The sequence below is a fragment of the Myripristis murdjan genome, chromosome 1 (assembly GCF_902150065.1).
Source record: "Myripristis murdjan chromosome 1, fMyrMur1.1, whole genome shotgun sequence".
Lineage (NCBI taxonomy): Eukaryota > Metazoa > Chordata > Actinopteri > Holocentriformes > Holocentridae > Myripristis > Myripristis murdjan.
Window position 1 is genome coordinate 29,841,477 of NC_043980.1, and position 27,811 is coordinate 29,869,287.

At 42.6% G+C, this 27,811-nt stretch overlaps 1 protein-coding gene across 1 annotated transcript; it reads right to left on the reverse strand.

The window, feature by feature from the left end:
* Positions 1–27,807, reverse strand: gnav1 (guanine nucleotide binding protein (G protein) alpha v1). Its single transcript, XM_030064895.1, has 9 exons — positions 27,187–27,807; positions 26,648–26,739; positions 18,943–19,035; positions 17,917–18,077; positions 15,665–15,793; positions 7,424–7,553; positions 6,580–6,651; positions 2,252–2,339; positions 1–1,693 (listed from the first exon to the last, which is right to left on the reverse strand). The coding sequence occupies exons 1-9, from the start codon at positions 27,314–27,316 to the stop codon at positions 1,503–1,505; spliced, it is 1,086 nt and encodes a 361-aa protein (XP_029920755.1). The 5' UTR covers positions 27,317–27,807; the 3' UTR covers positions 1–1,502.
* Positions 27,808–27,811: the final 4 nt, after the last annotated feature.

Genomic DNA, 27,811 nt, shown 5'->3' on the forward strand with positions numbered 1-27,811 from the left:
ATTTATTTATTTTCATTGCATATTTTAACAGAAACCATGAAGTAAAAATTTATGGGCATAGTCTATCACTTCACCACCGGCGTGCTGGTGCTGATACTTCAAAAGGTGGTGGGGTGAAATGTGAACCATCCTACTGAAAGCACAAAAGAAAAAAAAAATACATGAAATTACATACATGTTACATACTGCAGCAAAAAGTTCACTGCAAGGCACTTGGGAATGTCTTTGTCTTTTTTCAACCTTCAACATTCATATTAGATATGATCAGTTCTGTGTCTGGCTGGAGTTGGAGGAGAGGAGCTTCTGAGAGGTTTGACAGCGAGTCTTCATGACAGGAACCAGCTGAGTTAATGCCGTGCACTTCACAGATGTGGCACCATCCTTAGATGGAAAATCCAGGCTTATGAAGGATGTGTGTGGGAAACAGGAACGAAGGGAGGGAAATAAAAAGGGAGAATGTTGCACAAAGGGTACAAAGTTTCAAGCATGTGATTACTTTAAAAAAAAATACAGCTGGGATTTGACCATTTTTGTATTCTTGGTGTCGTCACTCATGGTAAAAGAGGGAGAGAATACAGCTGAAAAGCACAGACTCCGATAAATTGAGAGGCTGGGCGATTTCAGATCAGGACAAGTGCACACACACACACACACACACACACACACACACACACACACACACACACACACACACACACACACACACACACAAGGGAGGTTTCACAGTGATCACTGCCCCATTACGAGGGTGTGACGCACAGGACATGCACAACAGACCCACGGGTTAGTGATGGATGAGGGGAAAACAAATGATGGTATGCATGAGTGAACCCTGCAGCGCGGAAGTAATGGACAAACAGTAAATCCCCACACTCTCTCCGCTGCGTCTGCGCCCACACACACACACACACACACACACACATTCACAGGAAGAGTAGGGAAAGGCAAAGAAATGGCACGTATGTACACATAATGAAAAATGGAAAAAATATCAAAGGTCAGGCTCAAAAAAAGTAATGCCAGAGTTCATACTCTGATGTGGTTTGCATAGTACAGTACAAAAATAGAAATGCCCACAGTAGTCCATTATTTTCCACAGAAAAGTCAAGGTTTCAAATGTCAACATGTTTAGGCCTCCAATCCAGGCCAAAGGATTGGCCAAACCGCTCCTCCTTCTTTCTCAAAGTTTTGTCATGTGAATGAAATGTCATGTGCGAAAAAAAGCAGTGTAATGATTCAAAGATACAAAACACTGCAGAGGATAAACTGCAACTCCGCCTAGAATATTAAAAGTCGAAGGAGCAAGGTGACTAGTGATGCTACAATCCTTCTAGGCTGCACCTTACATGCGCAAAAGACAAGAGGGACGATACGCCTAAATGGGATTATTTCACATTGAAAAAGTCAAAGCAAGGAGGTCCACAGCATTTGAAGCATTTTGTTGCTAATCAGAGGGCACAGAGTGTTGCACAGGTATGGCCTGTGCTGGTTGCAGCCACAAGTTAAAGAAGAGATACGGCCTCCAGGTTCTCTTTGATAATCGTGTCCATAACAACCTGGAAGACAATCTGGATGTTGGAGGTATCTGTGGCCGTGGTGAAGTGGTGGTAGATGAGTTTGTTGGGCGTGGTGTTGAGCGAGATGAAGGTGGCAGCGATGAACCGGGCTGCCGAATCCACATCGCAGTCTGCACCTGTCAGAGGAGAGGAGACATGGTCTGGATCAGGCTTTTACCATGAGCCAGTGCGCCATCTGTCTCCCTGCACCTCCACCACCGCTCCTATTGGACTGTCGACCTCCCCCCAACCCACCCACCACACAGAGGGCTTAAAAAAGGGCCTCTCTCCCTGTATATTAGACTAGTCATCATATCCGGGGAGGTCAATGTGAGAGGGATGCTTGCTCCGGTGGTGACCCCAATCCCAAGAGTTTTAGCATTTTTATTGACATTTTCATGAGAGCAGAGAGGACCCAAAGTGCCGGGCACGACCGATGCAAAATCCACAAAGTGAGCAAATCAGTGTGTGACTACAGCGGCATGAAAGAGACTGTGCCAATGTCAACTTGGTGACTACTGCTCATATATGTATGTGAGATGATGGGTGTGGAGTTTAGAGGCCCTAAATTGCACATGATGACCCCTCATTCTGCATTATTTTCTTTTCAGTGCTCAATATGTACAACTACACACAGCTCATGTTACAATATTTCAGCTTGATAAAATGACAATGTTTTGTTCTTTCAGTCTCACCTTTAAATTGAGGAAGGTATAATCGCAGATGTCGCCCAGAGTGCAAAATCTTCTCTTGAAAGAGATCAATCTTGTTCATGAATAAAATCTGCAATAAAAAAAGGAGCTGAATGAGGTGAGGCCACAAGAAGCTTTTCACGCGTGTGTCTATGATCGCGAGTCAAAGAACCTCTGCCCTAGGGAAAAGCACAATCAATTCAAATGATAACAGTGAGGAACGCTTATTTGATTTATTCATTCCCATCAGTAACACTGCAATAACTATAAAATATTAAAACAATAACTCAGATGTATGTTATGGTCAAAATGATTGTCATTTTACTATTTGGATACAATGGAAATCAATAGTTGTGATGATACCAGCAGGAGAAGGTAGCCGTGGATCAATTACCTTGCGCCATACATCAGCGGGCAATCAATCACTTTTAATCTTCACTCAAAGCAATCAACAGGCACAGCTCCTACTTTCATAAATCTCTCAGCGTTGCCCTTTTTGGCTCCTCTCCTTCCTCTGTCTCGACCCTCAAACAGTGTCGGGCCAGAGAGAACATTTCACAGGAACTTCTGGCTTTGTAACAGACCAATTAAAAGTATGACTAAGTCCTCTCCTCTGGCTTCTATTTGATCACAAAAACAAAAAAAAAAGCTCCGATAATGATGAGGGAAGCACAGAGGACTGTAGAGCGGGATTCGATGAAGGGAATATTCAGGAGAGCCTCAGTGTCATTAACACTGATCAGCCACACTGAAGAATTAATTGAGGTGCAGGTTACAAATCCCTCCCACATAAAAAGGTATCATTAAACACTTTTGTTTAATGAGCCTGTTAGCCATATAATGTACATGCCCACACACAATCCTGGACATGAACATGTCACACACAGGCACTGAGTTACGCATTTGGCTCTAATGAACTGTGCGGTGTAAGCCTTACATCCAATCTCTTAAAAAAAAAAAAAAAAATACAGTGAAAAGTCAGTAATTCACCAAATGTATTGCACTTATGGGCAACTAAAAAGTGTCACAATTTTTGCATCTGCAGCATCATCATTCCTGACATTCATGAACAAATGTGTAGTCCATTGTAATGCCTTGTTTTCATACAAGCCCCAGCAGATAAAAGCTGGAGGGAGATGCAGCCTTACAAATTTGACTGCTGACTCACAGGCTAAACAAAAATACTAAAAACAGCACGCCACTGTAAGGCTTCAGCAAACTGTAGAAAACACTACAGAGTTAATTGAAGAAGACATTCCCTAATCAAACGCAAACTTGTATTTTAAGTGGGTTTTTAAAGTGAGTTAAGCAGAATAAATTAAATAGGCTCGTTACACGGCTGTTTAATGTGATCATTTACCGTAAGCGATAATGGAAAAACACAGAGGGAGGGAAATGTCACCTTGCCAAAACCCGACGTTAATTACAACTCTCTGCTTAATCACGAGTGACAGAGGACTCTGAGACAAAGGGTTATGGCTGGACTCCCTGTGTGTGTGTGTGTGTGTGTGCATGCTCATGCATGTGTTTGTGATTGTGGGAGCACATGCATGTGTGTTTCTCAAACATATCCCACAGATATTCTCATTCAATAGAGTGTTAGTGAATCAGAGCTAGAGAGAGCTTTTGCTCCACTCATCCATGTGTGCTCTGTCCATTAACAACTCTCCAGGGAAGTGCTGGGCTGACTGGCAGTCTCTCTCTCTCTCTCACACACACACACACACACACACACTGACAGCCAGAATATTCTTCAGTCTGTATTCAATCTGTCTAGGATATGGTAGCTTGAAAGGACAGAGTATTGCTGTGGATTCTTAGGACAGATGTTACTACACTTCAAACTGTACAGTGGAATGGTGACAAGGAAAATCATCTCTGAGATCCTGGAGGGAGCACAGGCCTCATCACTGCAGATATCTTTTCACACATGTTAAAAGATGAAAAGAAGGTAAAAGGAGGAGACCCAGAAAATAGTGATTATTCCAAATTGGTGACAAATCATGAAACTTAAAGGAAAAACGATGAGTTTTACCACCTGTTGCCATGCCGACATAAAAAAACAACAGGTACCATGGTAAAATTCTTTAGAAACCATTAATATTGAATTTGAATAATTCAAATGGGAGTAGAAAGTTACCTTTCTATCACTCAATGATCACTCACCAAAGAACATCAAATAATATTTGAATGTGGGAGGAGAATTTTAAATTTGGGGAAAAACATAAGATTGTTTTGGGTCGTCAAATCAAGTCAAACTTTATTTGTCCCCACATGGGGAATTGCTTTTGTAGTGCTGTTATGTTAATTTTAGGACATTTCCCAATGCATGTTTGACTGTTTAAAAAAGAGTCCCTGGAGAAGGTACTGGGAGTACAGAAACCAGCAAGTTCACTTGGGGCACTACGTTCATCTTGACACAGGTTCTTAGATGAAGAGTGACATTTAGAGAAGATCAAATATTCAGATCATCCCTGATGGTCTTCAGGGGCAAAGTTGTCCTTTATAATATAACCATAAAAATTACACAACACACATAAGATAAACTAGCTTTTCCCAAATTAATTTTGAATCCTGGCAAGGACCAAAGTGCTTCATTAGTGATAAAAAGTGGAATTTAAGGATAAATATTGAACAAGTACAATAGGATATTATCAGCGTAGAGAGATGAATGATGCTTTGACTCTTTTGGGAGTAACACGTTGGTGAGCGCAGGCCTATGGAGACAGAGCAAAGCACAGGAGATAAAGGGCAACCTTATCTGGTGGATCTAGACAACACAAACTCAAATGCACCAGTACCTTCAGGATGAAGAAGTCCAGTAGGAGAGGAATGTAATATGTAATGTGTAATGTGTATACGATTACCTAAACAGTGTTTAGCTAATGCCTGATGGTCTTTGATGAAGCCTGTTTGATCTGGGTAAACTAAAGAAGGGATAAGCTTCTTTGCAGGACTTCAGCAAACAATTTAAAATCAATTAGGGACTGGCAGAGGCCTATAACTGGAACAATCTAAGGTGTTTCTTAACAAATTCCACCATCAAGCAACAGGTCAGGAAGTACACCATAGAGGCCTGGGGTCTCTTTTGTCTGCATCGTGTCAATAAACATTTTAAAGCTCTGATAAAGAAATGGGGGAACCGGTCTTGCCTGAACAAGCCAAGGGAGATGGTGACTCAAAACGATCCAAAAAAGTAGTTACTGAATTTAGACCCTGGCTGAGAGATATAATTTTAAATACAAACTAGAGAACTCTTTCTTTATTGGGGAGAATAGAGTGCATAAGTCACCATTTTCATTCCTGATGGCACCGAAAGAAGCACCATTTTAATCCCATCTGAATGATGGGATTAAAATTATATGCCGATTCTTCGTATACAACAGTCTGCTGTTTTCCACAAGATGTAGGCATTAACCTTTCATTAGGAGTTATAACAGAAGAATTTACTCGCTACTTTCAATATATAAGAAATAAACTTTTTGTCCTCCAGTAGGGAAGTGCTGAAACACCATCTTTTATAGCCCAAGGGATGAGGAATATTACAGAGGGAGATAAGGAATAGGATCAGATAATAAAGTAGGAAGCACTATTGAATCAGAGATGGATTTGACAATTGCAGAAAAAATAAAAAAGTAGTCATTGTTAGAATTTAAAGGGTGGTAGGATAAGAATGTGAAATTCTTGGTGCTAAATTTTAACAAGCACCAAGTATCAGTGTGAAGATCTTGTGAAGATGTGAAAAAGACTTGATACAATTAGACGGCACCATATGTCCAGACGACTAGGGGGCCACCAAATCCACAAGTGGGTCAACAACAAGATCGAAACCTCCTCCTTCAACCAGTCAGAATCAATGAAATCCAAGTGTTAAAGTGTTAATTCAACTTGTTTGAGATTGGGGCATAAATGGACAAAAAGCAGCACTCAGTTGAACTGATAATCGAAGTACTCTAAGAAACCCTACCCACACAAACTCTCCAACCACACCAACCTTCACGAAAAGTTTCTTTTTCATGATGATCAGGAGTTCTTCAGACTTACTAGGAGCAATTGAACATGACACAACTTTGCAGAATGTCTTTTTAAAGACACTCAATTTTGTTTTGTTTTTTATCTCTTTTCTATCTTTTTGCCTCTGGGTTTGGATTGCCAAAAAATCTAGAATTGAACAAATGATTAGTTACAAACAACGAGGAGGGAACTGTAATAGAACTTTTATCAGAACATTTATCAGTTATTATATCCAGCATATATGTGAATTATATTATTTTTCTACATGCAACGTTCCTGCTAACGTTGAGTTGGTGAATTTATGATGAACTTCTTACCATAGAGGTGCTGCGGAAGAAGACATTGTTGCAGATAGAGGAGAAAAGCTTCAGGCTCTCCTGCAAACGATTCTGTGAGGGGAAGACAATAACATCATCAGACAGCTGAAGACGTTTGGAGGATACCAAGCAAAGAGGTGTGAATGTATGAGAACTTAATTTGAACATCTGTATTTGTAGATTTGTTTCTTTAACAGTGCTGGTTTCACTGAATTCTGTAACCACGTTTGAATCAAAACAGTAATTTTGCCGACAAGCTAGGACTGGTGCATCATGCTCTGATGGGTGGCGACTGAACTGGTGGGGGCTGTATCTGCTCTGATGAGTGTGTGAGTGACATGGATGGGACAAAAGCTGCTTCTCCACCTTATGGTACAACTCAACTTGACTCTACTTGCCTTTTTGGTTTTCCATCAGGCAAAGGTTGTGGATAGTACGTGGTACTTTTTGCTACCACCTCTGTCGAGGTTCCAAGCAAGCTGAGCCGATACAGAAAGGTGATGTGAAAACACCACAGACACCGACTGGTTAGAGACAATCGTCACTAGAGTCATAACTGCATCACTGCGTCATCATTATGTGACACAGACATCCTCCGCACTCTTCTATTTTTTTCAGCAGTCTTTTTTCTTGCTGCCTTCAGTCTCTTCTGAGAGGTGAACAAAATTTGTCTGCTTGCTGTGACTAACAGCCACATATCTAGAACCAAGAACACCATCCCTTCGATATCCTCCATTGTTCTTGTGTGTGAATGAAATCCTGAAAGCGCCTGTTACCAAGAGCGAGCGGAGTTGAGTCGGGTTGTACCATGCAGTAAGAAAGTGGCTTGACTAAGTGTCTTTACCATGGAGGGGTCTTCTACAAGGGTCATGTCATAGCCGCTGAGGGACACCACAAACAGCACCGCCCTGACGTCCTCGAAACAAGCGATCCACTTCCTCCGCTCTGTTCGCTGACCTCCAACATCATACATCCTACGGAGAGGGACAGAGGTATGGAGAGAGGGAATGAAGAAGATTCCCAGGCGTTGGGTGGAGGTAGAGGTGGTATGTGGTGTAGATATAAAGGGATAAATCCTGTCATACCACTGAACAGGCTTTTCATTGGTTTCTATTCAATGACAACAGGCACAACTGCCTGACCACCAGAGTCCCAACAGAATTTTTATTTATTTATTTATTTATTTTTTATCTCATTATCAATGTATAAAACCGGCTGTGATTCCTAAACGGTTAATGCAATATTTTTGTTCAACCCCTTAAATTAAAGCTGAGAGTCGGCACTTCAGTCTCATCTTGATTACTCCATTTCAAATCCACCGTGGTGGTGTACAAGGGCAAAATTTTAAACACTGTGTCACTGTCCAAATACTTATGGACCTGCCTGGATATCAGCATCTCGTTAGTTTTACTTCCTGGAAAACAGAAAATGGTAAAAGCGGTGACTTCATTGTTCATGAGAAGACATTCATACAAATTCCACCATCATAAACATTTTTGACCCGATTCTAATAATAATAATAAAAAAAGGTATATCCCAAGGGTTTACACTTCTAAATGATCGACTCAAAATGCGGTTTTGCTGTGACTACATTAGCCACAGTGGCCCATCCAGCTGACCTCCCAGCTCAATTCACTTAGTTTCTGTTCTTCCCAAGATTTCTAACTATGTTTATAGTTGCTAGGATCTATCTTCAGGTGTCATGTCTGTGTTGAAGTCACGCTGGCTCTCTGTTTTCTGGTTTTCTGGTTGGTTCCCCTGGCCTGGCATCAGCCCCTGACCTGCTCTCCCTGTCGGCCACACTGTGAGGGCCAGGGACGGCAGGTGCTGAGAGCAGGACTCACACTTCAGCCACACGTGATTGCAAAATAACAAAACAAACCCTTCCTTTGATTAAGCAAGTGGGGCAAAGGAAATCATATTTTTGACTGGCATGTGCTCTGGCAGGATTCAATTTCTATGTGAGGCTGAGCTTTCCGTGTGTTCATGACCTTCCATACTGATGCTTTACTGTAGTACTGAAGGAAACTCTAATCAATGACAGATTGTATTGGTTTTAGATAAGGTCAGATATCCCTCAAATATGCGACAAACACTCATATAGACACACACACACACACACACAAGATGAGTGTGTGTGATGCACATCACTGCGGGCTGGATAACCCATTTTCAATTTTCCCCAAGACAATCACAACATAGCAGCACAAAGAGCTTTGAAAGGTCAGAAAGAGAGAGAGAGAGAGAGAGAGAGAGAGAGAGGGAGAGGGAGAGAGAGATGTTTTCCTCAATTTCACCCATTTTCAAGACCAGAGGTACAATCTTCCCCCTTCCATCTGAGTCTCCATCTAGTTACTGTAGCTCTTTATTGAAGATGAAATGAACACAAGGAAAGGAGGACAAGGCACAGAAAGGGAAAAGAGAAGTGAGAGCAATAGATGAGAAAAGATTTCTAACTGCACTCACAGTGTCATCCTGCATCCAGGAGATTACGTTCACTGTTGTTTTTCTAAATCTTAGAACCTGCTGCACTGAGAGGCAGCATCTGTCAAACCTTGGCCAACGTCACAAGAACCAGACTAGTGGCCTCATGAAACTTTAAAAGGGAATTTTTCCTTTAATTTAATGTTGTCTCATGTCCATGTTGGGATCCCATTAGGATCTTCATCAGGATATATGTGTTCAAAAAAACTCAGGAATTGGAACTCCAGCCTGGAGATTTCCGATGCCCAACATCATTGCATTCACACCGCAGGTTGAAGGAATAATTTGACATTTTGGGAAAAATACCCTTTTCCAACTTACCCAGGCTAAGATAAGATGTCTGATACCATTTTCACCTCTGTATGTGCAATGGTTCGGTTCATATGGGTAGCAATTGGGCATAAGCACACATCAAATTATTAATTAAAATGTCAACAAATACTTCTATAACAATTCCATTCTTAGCATTAATGATGAAGGCCACCATGTTTGATGTCATCACTGATATCAAGATGAATAAATTTGCTTTGAAAGCTTTGAAATGACACCCAGATGCCTGAGTTTAATTCATTTTTTGCTCTTTTTTTTTTTTTTTTTTTTTTACAGGTACTTTTATACACCATACCTGACGGGAATGTAAATCTCAGTTGTTCCCCTGCCAGTTTCCCTCTCTGTCACCCCGTCCTCCCCTCTAACCATCTGCTCTTGCTTTCCTCGACCCATTTTCACTCCAATATCGTCACCCGTGTCTGCAGCATTGCAATTGTAATTATCAGATCAGTTTACATTAATGACGGGAAAAACGAGACAGAGCCTTATTACTCTGAGGGGAGCAAATGAGGGATCAAAGGGCAAAGAAGACATCTGTATGCAAACTAGGCTGTCTGGGTGAAAAGTGGTGTGACTGTATACACACACACACACACACACACACACACACACACACACACACACACAGGGCGGCTTAGCACTTGAAACTCAGAGTCATCCATTACATTGTTGATTAAGGGTTTGATTAACAGGATGAGACCTGAGGTGACCTCCATTCACAGAGGCGTCTTGTGCATGTGAGACATGTCGGCGTGAAAATGTGTGAAAATGCATTTACTCTCCAGTTTTCAAAGGGAATACATACGCTGACATCTGATATGGCTGAAACCTGAGATTCTCAGGGAGGGGCAGAGGCTTGAACATTACGACTGCTGATGCAACTAATAATAAATTGCTGGCTGAAATTAGGTTAATTCTATCATTATTAGCAGTGTTGTTATTTCTAATTTCTCCTTTAGCTGCAGATTAGAGAATAAACCAACACAGTTTTTGTCTCGTTCTTGTGTCACACATACAGGGAATCTTCAAAAGCTGACTTAAGCACAATTTATTAATTTATTTAAGCATTTTAATGGTCTGATGAATGGGTGACACCTATTCACCTATTCAAAATAAAAGAGAACAGCAGTTTGACGGCGCTGAAACGAGCGAATGGGTGCGTCTCCTTGCCTTGCCAGCGGGAGCGTGCTGCAACGTGATCATCACCTGTGTCCCGTGCGTTTTTTTTTTTTTTTTTTTTTTGAAACATGTATGCCACACTGCAGACTCACAAACTGGTGTGACACTAACAATCTGCCACCTCTAAACCTGTTGAGGCTGAAGTGGGCACAGAGCTGGTCACTCAGTGCGATCATGTTTGAGACCACTGACTCTGACCAGAGACGTTTTATCTCAATTATTCTGTGCACGGGAACATTTGGTCGCATTCGTTAAGTCTTTTTCTTTGTTAATGTTTCATGTTTCCCCTTGTTTTAACAGAGTAACAGAGGCCCAGATGATGCTGTCACAGCCGTGTTGCATTTTATATTGAAGCACTTCTGCTTCTTATGTACATGTTTTATTTGTTGATTTTAATTCAGATTTTAATACTTGTCAGCCACATCTGTTAGTTAAGAAGCTGGACGAGTTGAATATCCAACCTCTCATCACGAGATGGTACCACTTTTGATCAGCTGTAGACAACAGGTCAGTGTTTTGCAAGTGTTTTTTCAGTACCTGTAACCTTGAACATGGAGTGTGTTGGTTCACCTGTCCTCTTTACTTTGTACAACAATGAGTGTAGAAGCCGTAACCCTAATAACTACATCATTAAACTCTCAGATGACACTGCCATCTTAGGTTTATTAGAGAAGGACAGAGTATTAGTTAGAAACTCAAACACTTGCAGCATGGTGTGAGGAGAACCACCTGGGCTTGAGTGTTAAAAAGACAAAGGAGACAGAGGAGACGGTGTTTGACCCTGGAGAGGACACGCTGAACCCATCTCACATACAAACACCTTGGCCTCTTTACCGATAGTTGGCTGACCTGGAGCTTGCATGTTGATGGTCTCTGTGGCAGACTACAGTAACGTCTGCACTTCTTGCGGCAACTCTAGAGCTCATGGTGTTGATAAGAAATTTATTATTGTTTTTTAAATGAATTAAACCCCTGTAGTCGACTATGAACGAGCTGTTCTTAGGAAAGCCAACGAGACAGTAACGGTTCTTTGTTCTTAAACTTCAGCTGAATACATGCTGGCACTGATATCACTGGCATTTTGGAAAGCAATATTTCAAGAATTTACAGCGACTCTCCAGAATCCAGAGCGTCTCCACCGATTTATATTAGAGGAGAAAAATGTTCATCCTCAGCTGACACGTAAAATAACAGACTGACAATGGCTGAATGGAGAGACATTTCTAAAGATGGAGTAATAACTCTCATGTGCACCGTTCTCACTCTCTGCCTGTGTGTGTGTCTCTCTGACAAACACCGGATACTGAGATGAAAACCGTCTCCCCCTCTAAATCCCCTTAATATCCTTTTTGTTGTGGAGTTTGAAATAATTACATCAACTTATGCTAAGCTCCTCCATCAAACCCAAGGGCCTGATGTCTCTACGCCACACACGCACTACTGCACTTACACACACACACACACACACACACACACACACACACACCCTTGTTTGTCAATTAACTAAACCCAATTACTTGCCCATTTAAAAAGTCAAGTAGCGATAAGAGAGAGGGTTTAAGTGAGCAAGGATGTTGGTTAGGTTCCTTAAATGCCACCTGGGACCCTGGGTTGGTGACTCAGATCTGACAGTGAGAGAGAGAGAGAGAGAGAGAGAGAGAGAGACATTTCATAATAATGAGAAGAAATCTGGTTTCTGACTCTGTGTGGCAAGTGACTGGAGTGACGCAAACAAAAAAGACTGCGAGGGAAAACAGAATTTATCTGCACAGGACAACTGACGCTGTTATGATCAAAGCACGTCGAAACTTTTCCTCGTGTGCACTGAAACAAACCTAAGTGTCTCCTGTACACACACACACACACACGTACACAAAACAAAACAAACACACGTTTAAAGAAAGGTCAGAGGAATCCGAAGCCTTACATGATGAAGATACGAGATGTGACACAAGTGCACCCCTGTTGAAGGCGGCTGTTGACAAACCGGCTCTCTCTACGAGGTTTATATGCTAAGCAGAGGTCTTATGAAAAGCAGACGTAATGCAATTTGTTATAAGAATTTCATATAAAATGTCATTTAGAGTTGGGGGTGAAGGACAGGCTGTTATTGTGGATTGTAGACATTACTAAGAGAGAGCGACGGCGTAATCTGATCTGCTTGATATGACACTTTGGTGAAGTGGAGGGATAATAGAGAATAGATTACACAGGTGCATGAACACACACCCACACAGTATACATCTCTGAATGTAACCCTGTTAACCCTACATGGCCCATTAGTGTTCCAATAAAGCCACAGTGTGGAAAATCACCCACAAGCCTTCACTCGGCCGTTACAAGCCAACAATTTCAAGGTCGACCTTTTGATTTCCAGTGCCACAAGGGCCATAAACCTTGATTGTTCACAGAAAACCCGGTGAGGGATCTCTGGTCTGAAGGAAATCTTGATCACGTGGCTGTAACATTCGTAGTTTGCACTGGCATTTTACCTAGAATGGTGACCAGCAAACACGCTTTTCACGTCTTGCCTGCGAATCCATCTTCAAGTTCTTGTTTTGGAGTGGTGGCATATTTACATCTGACACTGTGCTCCTGTTTCTTTACTTTTTAAAGTGATGCAGGATTTAATAGCATTACAGGGATATATGTTATTGCTATGGTCACAGTCCTTGAAAGGAAAAAAAATGTGGAAACTGGGATCATAACGCTCTGGTGGTGTCATATATCACCACTTTGTGATGTTCAGTACACTCCAGGAGTTATTTTATGATGAAGAACTGTAATTTTTTTTTTACTTATTTATTTATTTCTTTTTGCCGTATACACTTTTCCTCAACCTGCCATGTGCACTTCTGCTTCTCAGTGACTGATTTCCAGAAAAGCCTTTCAACAATATGCAGAGAACGTGCCTGAACTCGCTAAATTCAGGAAAGTGTGGGTGGAGAGATCAAAAGCCTAGTAAGAGCAAGAGAGTGAGCCTTTTGGAGTTGGGAAAAAGCGAGAGGTGTCCTTCTCACTCAACACAGTGTCACAGATGTGAGGCAGCGCTCTTTTGAAAATAAAATGTTGTGGAAGTAGCCTTACAGCCGACGTTGAAAATGTTTCCTTCATTCCATCGCCTACTGACGTTACCATCAGCAGGAAAACTGATCATAAGTGGAGAGCTTTAAATTTGTGACATTTTCAGGTAATTTGCAGTAGAAATCATGATAAATTGGGATACATTTAGGTACAGCATACCTTTAAGATTATAATCATGGCGCGTGATCTACTTGTAAAGGTGGCATCTGCACAAAGGAAGCACAAAGTCCTGCTGGAAGCTCCAGAGCAATTTAACATTAACCAAATAAATAAATAAAATGGAGCCTTTCTGTTCACCTATGAGAAATCAGTGTTGAATAATTAGTGAATGAGCATTTTCAGCATTAAACAAGCTGAAAAGCAAAATACAATGGTTATTCTGGTGAGCCAAGGTGAGTCCAGGGAACACTGACTGGTGAAACAGTCGATGTCCAGTAAAGGTCAATGTACTGTCCAGGAAATCAGATAACTGTAATTACTCCAGAGGTGCAGTTACAATTTGAAATTAAAATGTTGTCAGCCAAAGGAGCAGCCGTATAAATAACTATCTAACAAAAGCTGTCACCAAATTTCATGGTGGTCCACTGACAATGTTGAGATATTACACTGCAGTAATTTGGCCTGCTGGTGGCGCTAGAGGAAACGTCATAGGTTCACCAAAATGGACAGTTTCCAACACTGCAGAAATATCGTCAGGTGGAATTTTACTTTGAGGACCGGACTTTTAAGGACCATACACATGATTTTAATTTTTTGGCCATTTTGCAAAGCATTCAGGGTTACTAAAGTTTTTGCAAAACATAATCAAAATACTTTGATCTTTCAAATTTGAGTCACCTCATAATGCTCTGTTTCTGTGGCTAACAAAGTCATCACCGTTCATAAACCACAGAACTGAAAATTGTCTGTAAAACAAACGTTTCCCCCGGGACTATTTTCCAGCTGAGAGACCATTTCGCTCCGCCCAATTTCAAGTCATCAAAACACAACAGTGCTGCTGCCTTTAGGAAAACCGATGTGGACGGCGTCATTACGGTGATGGAGTACTGGTGTGAAGAAAGTTTGAAGTCTCTGAAAGTTCATTTTCATATTGTAGTGGAATGAAACCAGTGGCAAGATAAAAGGGGAGGAAAAATGAAATCAGTTCTGAAACACGACCGCTTGCTTTAGGAAAAGATTAGCAGGAACGTGAAGTAAATACACTTTGTAGATACTCGGCTAAACATGCAGAATCACTGTTGTGGTCCTTTAAAGCTTGGATGGGCAAATTCATTAATATCTATCCTGCTGTCACGCACGTCAGCGGCTTCAGGAAATCAGATAAAGTCGGTGGTATCGTGTGACAGTGGCAATGATCAGAGATAAATATGATGATCTGACATCAGCCTGCCAAGGCTCAGGTACTTGCCCTCTGCGACTTCACTGATAAGACTGATTCCCCGACACACTACACTGTGCTTTTCTCGGTGTGTGTGTGTGAGTGTGTGTAGTCAACAGATGATGTAAGCCAGCTGATAGGTGCCATATTGATCTATTGAGTGAGTCGGCCCATCTCCATCTCACATCTCAGGTCTATTGCGTGGCTGTAGCGAGAGATAAGAGTGTCAAAGCTGAGGAGGTGAAAAGAAGTGATGTGATGTGGCACATCCCATGCTCTTGAAGAGACCTGCCTGTGTACCAACGTGAAATCTGAGAGGACAGCGGCCTTCCCTCATGTCGAGCTAGAACAATAAGCTCTGATGGTTGATCTGCTCAACAGACTATTTATCAATGATAAGCTTTTTTCGTGAGGGCTGGATGGTCTAATTTAAAGAGGCTGTGCTTCTGTCGGGGCACCTGATTTCACTGGTATCAGCTGCCAAAGTCTGGTATTGTGATATCCCTAGTCCTTTCTCTCCGGTGGTCATGAGAATCCCTCTTCTGTATTGTTATGTGCAAAGTCCTAATAGCATGTAAAACTGCATGAGACTCTCAATAGGAAACCCAAAGGCAGGTGAAAAGCGTCTACCTGAAGATGAGGTGGCTGACTTTAAACTGGGTCTCTATAACCCCTGTGGTCCTCAGTCGTACTCGCAGCACATCCGTCTCTGTAGGCACGTAGTCTGGAGAGGTGATGCGGCCCATGTTCTCAAAGAAACTACACATGGGGGAGGAGAAGGAGGAGGGTGCGGAGAGAAAGGGAAGTGTGTTGGGTGAAAGAGACAGAGGTGTCAGAAGAGGCAGAGGGGAGGAAAAAAGAGAATGAGAATTTGATAACCTGCAGACAAACCTGAGATCAAAAGAGAATAAAATCAGGTCTCGGTTACGTGTGTGTCGACGCGTGTGCCACCCACAGCGTGTGTGTCATGACTGTGTCAGCTGCCAAGTGGCAGGTGGGCTGTGCAGTGATAAGACTGGGGCCCCAGGGGGCGCAGCGGCTCATCTGCATTACAAATATTCACTGAGCTACGATTTCTGCGGCTTACTCTAATAACACTCTGAGGCTAAGCTTTCTAGCACAGATTAGCTATTGCCAGATAGCGTGTGTGTGTGTGTTTGTGTGTGCACTCTGTAAGATGTGATCTACAAACACACACACAATGACGTCTCCACCTAGCTGGACCGACTGTGGCATTCTCAGCTAGTCATTCTGAATCAGTTTCTTGGACAACTTCACACACCCCGCCGCTAAAAAAAAAAAAAAAACACTGCTTCCTGGACTCAGCAGTGTGGACAATGTGTGTGTATGTACTGTGTGTGTGTGTGTGTGTGTGTGTGTGTGAAGAGAGCACAGTGTGATAGTGATGTTGGGTTGTTCTCAGTGGGGACCAAGGGGCCTGTCGGTGTAAATAACCCCAGAGCCGTGGCCTCTCACTGGGGCAGAGGATGAGAGGAGACGGCCCCCTGGTGGGTCCCAGCTCTGTCACACCACACACACTCACACACAGGTGATCACACACACCGTCACCTTCCCTCTCTTGATATCATCTCTCTTTTTTTCAGCCTGCATCTTTACCCTAAACCTGGTTATTTTACTTATTTTTTTGTCAATTACTGCAGCCACATACTTAAAACTTTTTTTCATAATATGCAGCCTTCTTAGCCTTCACCCCTAATCTCATTGATCATCGACATTTTCGACATTCGACATTTTTTACTCACTGCAGCTTTGCTTTTGCATGCAAAACCAATGCTGCAATAATAATAACAATAATAATAATAATAATAATAATGACAATGACGATGCTAATGCTAATGATAGTGATAATAATAATCATTATAAAAATCATTTAGTCATTTAGTCTCATATTCAGTATGAATTTTGTTCACTTGTTCTACGTATTTAAAACAAGTAAAAACACTTGTTTCTTAAAATCAAGAGTCATTTTCTGTCTCATTCTGCCTTGCTTCACTATCATATTTACTGTTTACTTGCCAGACAAATCCTTGGAACAAGTGAAACTGCATTGGAAACAAGTAGGAACGTGAGACTAAAATGACTTGCCCAAGGGCCATTCCAGTGATTGTGAATATTTGGCCCGTTTACTACATTTAACCCACATTTGGCATTGTAACAGACCATTTTGCAAATCACACGGGGACACTAAAGATTTCACAACATGTAATCAAAATTTTCAAGTTGAAACACCCACTTTGTTATGTAAAACAAATGTTTGCTCTGGGACTATTTTCCATCCACTTTTCAAGTCATCAAAACACAACAGTGCCGCTGCCTTTAGGAAAACTAATGTGGACGACGTCATCGCAGTGAGGAAAGTCTGAAGTCTCTGAAAGTTCATTTCCATATCATAGTGGAATGAATGGAAACCAATGGCTGGATAAAAGGTAGAAAACATGATGTGAGAGGACTAAAATAAAACTGCTTGCTTTGGGCAAAGATGAGCAGAAACGTGAAGTAAACACATTTTGTGATTATTACACGAAACCTGCAAAATCAAATCAAAGTTTTTTTCTATAGTGAGCGCAAAACAAACACACTCAGGCATGTTTTAAGGATGCTATGTGACTATATGGAATATCTGTGGAGGAAATGGCATTTTACTTGTCTCCTCCTTGAATTTTGTCCCCCCTCCTCCTTCCCCCTTACCACTCACTCCCCTACTCCTCTCCACTACGCCGACCCTTATTCCCTGTGACAGAGAACACACGGACGATCATCAGCCACAAAGTCCAGCTAATTAGACCCCCTGCACATCTCCGTAGCCCGGTCTGTGTATGTGTGTGTGTGTTTGTGTGTGTGTGTGTTATAAGAGAACTCACTAGAGCGCAGAGTCATTGAGCTCGTACTCGTAGCCCCTGGCTGCTGCGGCCCTCACGCCCTGGTCGGCCCACAGACAGGAAAGGGCGTGGCTCAGGAAGGGAAACAGCACCTGGTCTTCATCAAAGCAGCGCCCACACGACAGGACAGAATGGGCGTGCACCTGGGAGACGAGAGGGAAAGTACACATCAGCAGACGGATGGGTAGTGGCCAAACGGAAGAGGGATATGAGCATGAGCGACAGGCACGTTTATGGGTCCGTCTTGCCTCTCTAGAATGGGTAATGATAATAAATGTGGAAATGAGTGGATGTGCACACACACACACACACACACACACAAACACACATACTGGTGACATTTAATCGAGGAAACACCATGGTCATGATCTCCCAACAGGATGTGGTGAGTGGGTGGCCATCGTATGAGCTCTGTTAACTGTGGCAATAAAGTCCAAATCAAATTGAATCTGACAATAAATCCACCCATTTAGCTTCCAACGCTCTGTCTCCATTACATACACACATACACAATTATGTGTGTGTGTGTGTGTGAATACTGGTTATCAAAAAGAAGAATCATGCCAGCATTATTTATTCTATGATGGAGCTCATTAACTCAGCGCACAACAAGAGCAAAATAATATTTTGTTTTTCCAGGTTGCTGAAGAGGGAGAGAGAGAGAGAGAGAGAGAGAGAGAGAGAGAGAGAGAGAGAGAGAGAAAATAAATGCCTACGTGGAGTCTCTTCAGCTGACAGTGTAGTCAGTGTGTGTTTGAGTGAGGCGCTGAATGCTGTAGCTGCTCCTGTGGTGCAGAGATGCTGCTCTCTGCAGGAGATCTGGACTTACTGCAGGAAGACCATGACCTAAAAGTTTTGTATGAGAAGGAAAAGGCTGTAGGAGCAAGAGAGAGAGACAGCGATGGAGGACATATGGACACATCAGGGTGTGAGGAGAATGACAGAAAGATAAACTGTCAGGCATCCACACACACACACACACACACACTGTTCAGACAGATGGAGTACCTTGTTCCTGCTGGTGGCCAGGTTGATGCGGAGGATGCCCATGCCGTGGAGGACAAACTTCATGGAGGTCAGCAGGTTATCGAGCACCGCAGGCTGCCAAAAGTCAAGGTTCACAGATCAAATAAATAAGTAGCATAGTGATGTGGCAAAACAAATATGCAAGCAGGAAGTTTTGCATAAAAGCAGACCAAATAGCAAATGCAAAAATCTTGCGTCTGTTTTATCAATGAGACTTTTGCACTCTCTCTGCTTTTTCCACTTTTGTCCGAGCTGGAGCTGGGGGTCAGACTTAAAACTTTGCTCATGGGCAGCTGTGGCTATGAAATAATTAATTTGGAGGTAACAGCAATTCAAATTAGCACATCCCAATCACAATCAAAATTCAGTTTGACTTTATTTGCCATGTCAAGAAAGGTTGAGAGGATGTGTCTTAGTGCAGCTTACGTTGCCAAAAAAAAAAAAAAAAAAAAAAAAAATGCAGACTTTTACAGAATGATACAATTACATACAAGGACATTTCCAAGATGCACTCCAAGATATATGAGGGAAATGAAATAAAACACAAAGCAACATGAACACAAAACCAGCTGTCAAATGGTTTAGTGCATGTTAAAATGCAAACAATGGAAACTGGACAAGGTAACATGCAATATGCAAAAAAAAAAAAAAAAAAAAAAATCCATGCGATGAAAACTCATTAAAACCAAGTAAAAAATGGACCAGAAGAGTCCAAGTGCCTAATGACTAAAAGGTTACTATATATATATATAGTAACCTTGAATTAAAAGGTTACTATATATATATAGTAACCTACTATATAACAGTGAATTAAAAGGTTACTGTATATATAGTAATCTTTTAATTCACTGTTTAAATATCTGTTCTGGCATTTATTCCTTATACTCCTTATTAGCGCATATCAAATCAGATAATGTGTGATATGCATGTGTAAACAGAATAATTCAAAGTACTTGTAATTGACTTTTTTTCTTGTCTTTGTGTGTGTAATCAACTTGTGAATTTTTATAGTGATATCTGAAAGTAAAATTTTGAACCCCTTTCACCTGTGTGTTAAAAACAGTGTTTTTTGGTATTATATGGTCATAAATAGGTGATTTTCAAAACTTTCCACCCATGGGATTCCTTGGGACTTTTTTCCCCTCACTCAGGACAAACTGAGGATACAAAATCAGTTGAGTTTGCTTCTCTTGCAATTTGTCCTAGGCTGACCTCAATTTGGGCCTAAAATTACTGGACTATATTTCACACTTGATGTATCCGACATAATGCTCGGTCTGGAATGCTTTGATGTCAATTTGTAACTGTTCTGTGGATAAAACAGTGAACAGTCAGTGAACACTCACCACACTCCCATCTCACCTGTTGACAAGCCTGGTAGTTCATAGAAACTCATAATGACACAGCACTTCCTCAAATATTATTAGACTAAGATATCTAATTCTTGCTTTGTGCCTCTCTGGATAAGTCTGCTGTCTGAAGATGTCTGAATCGAATTTGACATTTATTCACAGGTCACACCAGTCTAAGCTGTATGTTTATTGCCATTTGTATCATCCAGTCACCCATAGTAATAGCCGCACAGTTCCCATATAGACAGTAAAATTCATTTTGCACATAGAGGCAACAAGGAAACATGAAAAATGTGTTTGTTTTTTTTTCAGGAGACAAATGTAGTCTAGTCAAACTAAAGACAGTAACTTAATTCAGTGAAACCTTAGATATGTGAGTGATGGTTTATGGATCATCCCTCAGCTCATCCTGCCTTTGTGGTTCCCTTTGCTTTGGTTTGTTTGTTTGTTCGCAATTGTCATGAACTGCCTGCATCGATCATCATGTCATCATGCTCAGTCTGTGTGTGTGTGTGTGTGTGTGTGTGTCTGTGTGTGTATGAGCGTGTGTGTGTCATATCTCACAGAGCAGCTATGAGGCCCATTGAGATGAAGACCCTTACAGTACACAGTAACCCACATAAAGTGCAGTCATTACTCTGTTTTAGTGCTGGGAAATGAGGAGACACAAGTGACAGAGAGCCGGGTGACTACAGAGAGGAGGGAGGTGTGTGTGTGTGTGTGTGTGTGTGTGTGTGTGTGTATTGGAGGTGGGGGGGGTGTCTTTGTCTATTCAAGCCCGCCCACTCTTATATTCTCCCTCTCTCTCCTGCCAGCTAAAGATAAGCCTCACATTCCATCACGATTCTATCACAGTCTAGTCGCTTCTCTCGCTGTGTCTCGGTGGTGGGATTGAGATGTGCTGCTCTCTCGGTGAAATGTGCGAGCCGAGATAAGTCTCAGGAGTGACAAGGCCTCGGCTTAAGAGGAGAACTAGGCGGAGGGCTGGTGTCACTAAGGTGTCGGGGACAAATGAGTCTCCATTAGCAGAACCTTCACCTTCTCCGACACCTGCGCATTGATTTACGTCTGAAATTAGCTGCTTTCTGTTGGTGTCCCTTGCCCCGCACCTCCCCCACTAACTCATGACATAATCCCACTTATTCTCTCAAAATATGACTATTGGTTCTTTAGGTGACAGCTTCTATGCTTCACAACCATAAACACCACCAAAACTCAAGTAAGTCAAGTAAGTTGCCACGCTGACTCTTGAACTGGCTGGGAGAAGTGAAAAGGAACGGTGGCAGCGGTAGTGCTCTTGAGCAAGGCACTCTCCAAGGTAAGAAAGGGTGTAAACTGCACTGCTGCAAAAGAGAACAAATGTGCAGCCAACTTTCTCCAGATAAATAAAAGCTGAATGTTAAGTTTGTCGGAGTGCCATCATTTCAACTGGGAGAAAAAAAAACAAAAACAAAAAAAAAGAACAAGTGGTGAAATCAGCGGTTAAATTCTTGGTTTTCGCCTGTCAGCTTTCTCTTCCTCAGTGGAACTATGAGGGCCGTCTGTGTGACGATATCAATCTTTAAGATGTCTTAAGCTGACTGATGAAGTGTTACATCATATGGCGCATTCACGGCACTACTGTTGCCTGGGAAAAATTGTACATGCATTGGGAAGCATGTGCCGTGAAGCATGTGTTACATAATTATATTTTGTATTTTGTTTACTGTTTAACTGAAAATTTGCACAAAGGTTCCAAATAAAAGGAGATGGCTGTCACACATGAACACAATGATCACGACAAAAATCAAATGTTATCACTCAAAAACATTTTCTCATTTTATCTTTAGACATTTGTGTGAAACTGTCATAATCAGTGTACGATTTGTTGAGTTATGGCCAGGAATGTGTTTTGTGAGGTCACAGTGACCTTGACCTTTGAGATCTGACCGTCAAATTCTGATCAGGTCATCCTTGAGTCTGATATAAAACGAAAGCACAACTGAGTCAACAAATCAAAACCTTTTAAAACCTCTCAAAACAGTCACTGTGTGTGTGTGTGTGTGTGTGTGTGTGTGCGTGTACTGTATGTGTGTGTGTTTGCAAACAGTACAGAGAGAGCCTGACAAGACACAACCACAGAGTCATGTGTGTCCACAGGACAGACGACGCAGACGTCCTACAGACATTGCCTTTTAATCCAAAAGCTTTTCTGTGTTATCTGGAGCGGCTGGATCTAATTCAGTCGCTAACCCTGACCCGTCCACCCACCGCTCCTCCGGGTTGTAAAAGCCACAGACGATATCATTCAGTCTCGGCCTTTAGTTAGTTACTTTACTCTCCTTCCATCCTCCCCTTCATTTTCCACCTCGGTCCTCCTTATCAATTGTTTTCCTCTTTCCTCCCACTCAAGGCCTCCTCCTGTGCTGACAGGAAAGGGGGGAGAAGGGAGGGAGGGGGTCATGGCTGAACCTCCTCCAACTTCACACACCATTCACAAAGACCAGTGAGTGTGTGTATGTGTGTGCGGTTTAGCCATTATATTAGGTTGTGGTTTAAAGATACACAATCAACTGCCAAGACTCGATATAAGTAGGAACGTTTAGACTCAGCTGACAAAACAGTGTGGATTGAGTGTGTAATTTGATGGCTGAGGCTACATGATTCGCCCGTCTTACTGATAAAGTACATGCATTTGTGTCAGTTGAGTCTAAATGGTTCTCACCTAGATCAGCTTTCATCAATTTTGCGTAGTGCACCTTTAAAAAAAAAAAAAAAAAAAAAAAAAAACTCAATTGTGTGGGAACTAAACTTTTACCAGTCAATGGAATGAATCAGCCACCTCCCATTTTCTCTCTCTGTGTCTTTCCCTAACCAATGCACGCCACAACACACACACACACACACACACACAGAGAAGGCCTGGGGCCACAGGTGTGTCTTTGTATGGTAATTTGAATCCTTTATCAGCTCTACGTCACCTCTTTGAATGAGGAGTAAACAGACACCTGTAGTGTGTGTGTGTGTGTGTGTGTGTGTGTGTGTTGGTCTGTAGTGAAGGCTGACAAATACTCTCTCTTACCTCCTTAACCATTGTTTCCTTTTACTGTGGCTATTAATAACCACCACCAGCCTGAGGACACACACACACACACACACACACACACACACACACACACAGGTTGCAAATGTTGTGGGATCATTATGCGATCCAGTGTGCCATCCGTGATACCACGACTCAGGTAACAACAGTGTAATCTCTAGAATCATCCAGATACACTAAACTATTGTTCTGATCTGACAGAAGGTTCAGATCAGCCAAAGAAACTCAACTTCAGCCTCCAAAGAGTGGAAAGTATCAGCGCAGGCAGCCGGGGTGTGTTTCAGTATTTCTGCACGGCTACAAAAACACAATAAAGAATGCAGCTGAACTGCCGCTGACCTGACACTTAATCATTAACCACGAACCACGGTGCTAACAAAGTATCACAATGTATGCGCCAGTGTGTATCTGTGTGTGTGTGTATGTGTGTTTGTGTGTGCTTCTAGGTTTCCAGCTTGACTGATTTCCCAAACCAAAACCTCACAGTCATCTCGGTGAGAAAGCATCCACACCGCGGCTCCACAGAAACATCACGTGTTTCGACATCAAACTCACGCCAAGGAGGAATACTTGAATGCATTCCGGGCAGAAAATTGAGAAAAATATGAATTCGGTTTGCAAATGAAGTGAGCCATTACCTCTCACCCCACTGACATGCACACACACACATGCAGATACAGACACACACACCATCACTTTTGTTGACACAGACTTGCGGGTGCTGGAAGAGAATGAAAGGGCACAGAAAAAAAAAAGTCCGTCCTGGGCCTTATCCACAGTAAAAACAACTCCACAGCCTCAGGCGAAGTTATGGAGCAAATAAAGGAGGGATGAGACAGAGAGGAGCCCCCTTCCTACCTATCCTCATCTCATTTTTTCTTCCCCCCAAACTGCTATCCTGTCATGGTGTTCCTAACACAATGCAAACCTGACTGGCAGGGTTGAAGAGAGCGAGAGAAAGATGGGGTTTCCTCAGTTTGCCTTCAGGGGGGATTTGCGGGAGCTGATATGAAGCTAGCAGCAGGGATAAACTGTCCAGGCCGGGTCAGGGTTTACCTCGTTCACTGCCTTAGTGGACATAAGCTGCATGTATGTGCAAAAAAAAAAAAACAAAACATGGGAAATTAAACATACAGACACTTGATGAAGAACGATGAGCTCAAACTGCGTCTAGGTGTGTGTGAGGTGGGGTGTGTCTATATTTGCTGTGGGAGGTTAGGTTGGGAAAGGGCACATTTATAGGTCTGTGGTGTGTCATTTTTTCCACTTGAAAACAAGGGCGTCACCTGGGAACAAAGGCAAAACCAACTGACAACAGAGATGACAAAAGAGATTACTCCTGCCATATGTGTGTGTTTTTGTGTGTGTGTGTGTGTGTGTGTGTGTGTGTTTGGATATGCAATGCTTGCACGTGCCATGTGAATCACCATTATATCTGACAAAGTAGCTAGACTGTCTCACATAGACGCAGAAGAATGTTTATTTTTGGCTGTTAAAAATGTGATGAAACACCACTGGATCTAACTGGTGACATGCTTTTGTCACATTGCTCTTTCAAGCCCAGTGATGGAATGTGAAACAAAACATAATAAATTGGGTGATTAACGCAAAGCTATGAACATAAATTGGCCATGTCAGGGGTTATCTTTAGTTCAGCAGCACAGTCCAATAAAGGAAGTATTGATGCCTCTGTTTCCAAGAATGAGGAGTGAACTACAAAGAAAGGAGAAGGTGGCTGCTGTGAGAAATGAGGGGCAGCAGGGAGGAAGAGGAGATGAGGGATCTTAATATTTAGGAATGCATTCAAACATCCCCAACCCCCTTGGAGGAACAACTGGGACCTTCATTTAGCATATTTTGTGTGTGTATGTGTATGTGTGTGAGTGCGTGTGCGTGTGTGTGAGCAAGCATGCACAAAAGTACGTGCATATCCAGGCCACTGAGCAGCTGCCAAGGACGAAGTTTGAAAATATTTCTCATATTTCCCAAGTCGCTGATATCACTCACACACTGGGTGCTCAGACACAAACAGCAGCCAAACACAGAAGAAAATCCTTTCAAAATAAAGTATTAAAGTACATTTGGTAAGTTAGTTCGTTATTTTAATTTAATTAGGAATACTTTTAGCCAAAGCTGGGAAGCCTGTTTTCATATCAGCAAATTCCACCAGATCCCATGATGCCATCTTAAAAGATGCTGGTGAAACAAGTAAAAAGAGATGAGAAATGAGTTTGAGAGCAGGTTTGTTTTTCCACTATGTCACTGCTTTTCACCCTTGAAGTCTGCCCTGTATGTCCTCTAATGACTGGCTCATTATTTCAGGGAGAGTGGATATCTGAAATATGAAGACAAAAAAAAAAAAGACTCCCCCTGTCATCACTTGCTCATTATGAACATACAGAGAAGCAGAGGCAGGGCGAAAGAGAGGCAGAGAGGTGAGGTAAGAGAAGATACAGAATACAGCAAGGAGACCAAGAGGGAGGAGGAGGAGGAGGAGGGGGGGGGGGGGGTAGACAAGAGTGCCAACAGGAGGAATGTGAAAGAAGATGAGAAGTTGAACAAAAGGGGTGAAACAGAGTGAAACTGCTGTGTGTGTACGTGTGTGTGTGTGTGTGTGTGCGTGTGCGTGTGTGTGTGTGTGTGTGTGTGTGAGTGAGAGAGAGAGAGAGAGAGAGAGAGAGAGAGAGAGAGAGAGAGAGGGACTGAAAGCCAAATTCCTCTGTTTTGCCAGGGGTAGGGATGGGGTGGGGAGAATGGAAATGGTTCAACACACACACACACACACACACACACACACACACACACAAGAAAGAGCCTCTACAGATGGGAGCCAAACCGCTGCATACCAACTTGGATTTGACCCTGAGAGCTCCTGTCCCTAAGCATCATCTCACTTCCCTTCTCCTCTGCCATCTTTAACCTTCCAGTGTTCATAACACATGTCTGCAGCATAGGCAATCCCAAAAAACAAACAACCAAAAAAATCCCCCGGCCACAAACCCATTTCTGCCCAGGTGTTGATTAGCAGTTTTAAGCGAATTCCTTTGACTCTCCTGTTCCTCTGAATCAACAAGAAAGAGGCGCCTGCTCCCATATGGGTGAACTCCAGTCCACTCCCACTAGTGCACACACAGCAGCCCAAAGTCCACTGTATACAACGTAACACTCACTTACCTGATCACAGCACACTTGATCTATGGCTTACTGATGGTTTTACTTCATTGCAGTGTGTGCATGTGTGTTTGTTTCTAACCTTGAAGCTGGTCAGTTCTTGCTTGGTGAAGCCATGGCTGTGGATGATCTTCATCTGTTTGACCAGGGTGCTCTTACCGCTCTCTGCAGCACCTGGAGGAGGGGAGCAGAGAGGAGTCGAGACAGTTCACATTTAACCTTGCATCTGCGGTCACATTTCCAAGGCCTCTGCATGGTTATGTGACAACAGTCTGTGAACACGGAGAGCTGCAAACTATTGGTCTTGTTCTCTATTCACACTGACAAAGGTGAGGAATACAAATGGACTTTTGGACAGTGGGGGCTGCCCAGAGAACTCGACGGATTCCCAAACTAAACGACTTCACTATGAATGGAATCAGTGGAAATTAGACACTGGATGATGTAGGTTTTACTAAATCCTTGCGCATGATTCAGAGTTATCCAGCTGAATATTAAATCAAGAACAATAAAAAACTGTCCCGGGACAAATCTTATTATCTGGGGGTACTGTAAGTTTAAATATGAGGGCTCCTTTGGGTCGGTGGCTGCTGCAGGGTCAGAGTCACCTCTCTCTCTCACCTAGAAGGAGGATTTTGACCACATTCAGCTCCCGTTTGGCGTACTCGTACAGCTCCCTGTCTATCTTGGCGCTGTGTATCCGCGCCTTCTTCTCCTCCTCCGTTACTTCGGAACCGAGACACAGTCCCATGCTGAGCGCTCATCTCCCCCTCCACCGGCTCACACACGAAAACAATACAGGCAGTCCGAGCTGGGATCACTCCCGACTTTGTATACGTTGCATGATCCCAAAGCGACAAATGTTTGCAGACTGGGTGCTGTGCGTAAATCGGAGAAAAGTTTAGACCATCTCTGCTAATGTTTGTCGTGGCGACGGAACATTCTTCAAAGTCGCCCGGGCTGTGCATCAAGCCCTCCGCGTCAAGAGAGGGTGGCTTTTACGCATCGCTCCAAGTGTGTTTCCTGTCAGGGAAGTTAATAAATTAAATTTGACCCGGAACGGACTGCAGTTTGTCAGTGGCTTTCCACAATTTTGAAGAAAAAAAATATAAATAAACGAGTCTGTTATGTCACAGTGCGCCAAAGCGGTTCAAAATCCGCCACTAGAGCTGCTGTAGCCGAGTCCCACACAAACCCGCTGCTGGGGACTCCCTCCTCCCACTGTGGGCCGTCCAGATGGAAAAGT

Excerpts from the sequence above, each read along its gene's own strand:
- gnav1 (XM_030064895.1), bottom strand. The coding sequence starts at position 27,316 with ATGGGACTGTGTCTCGGTTCCGAAGTAACGGAGGAGGAGAAGAAGGCG. Across the intron at positions 6,652-7,423 it reads TTGTAGAAGACCCCTCCATG|AATCGTTTGCAGGAGAGCCT; the intron begins GTAAAGACACTT and ends TTCCCCTCACAG. Across the intron at positions 2,340-6,579 it reads TCTTCCGCAGCACCTCTATG|ATTTTATTCATGAACAAGAT; the intron begins GTAAGAAGTTCA and ends TTTTTATTGCAG.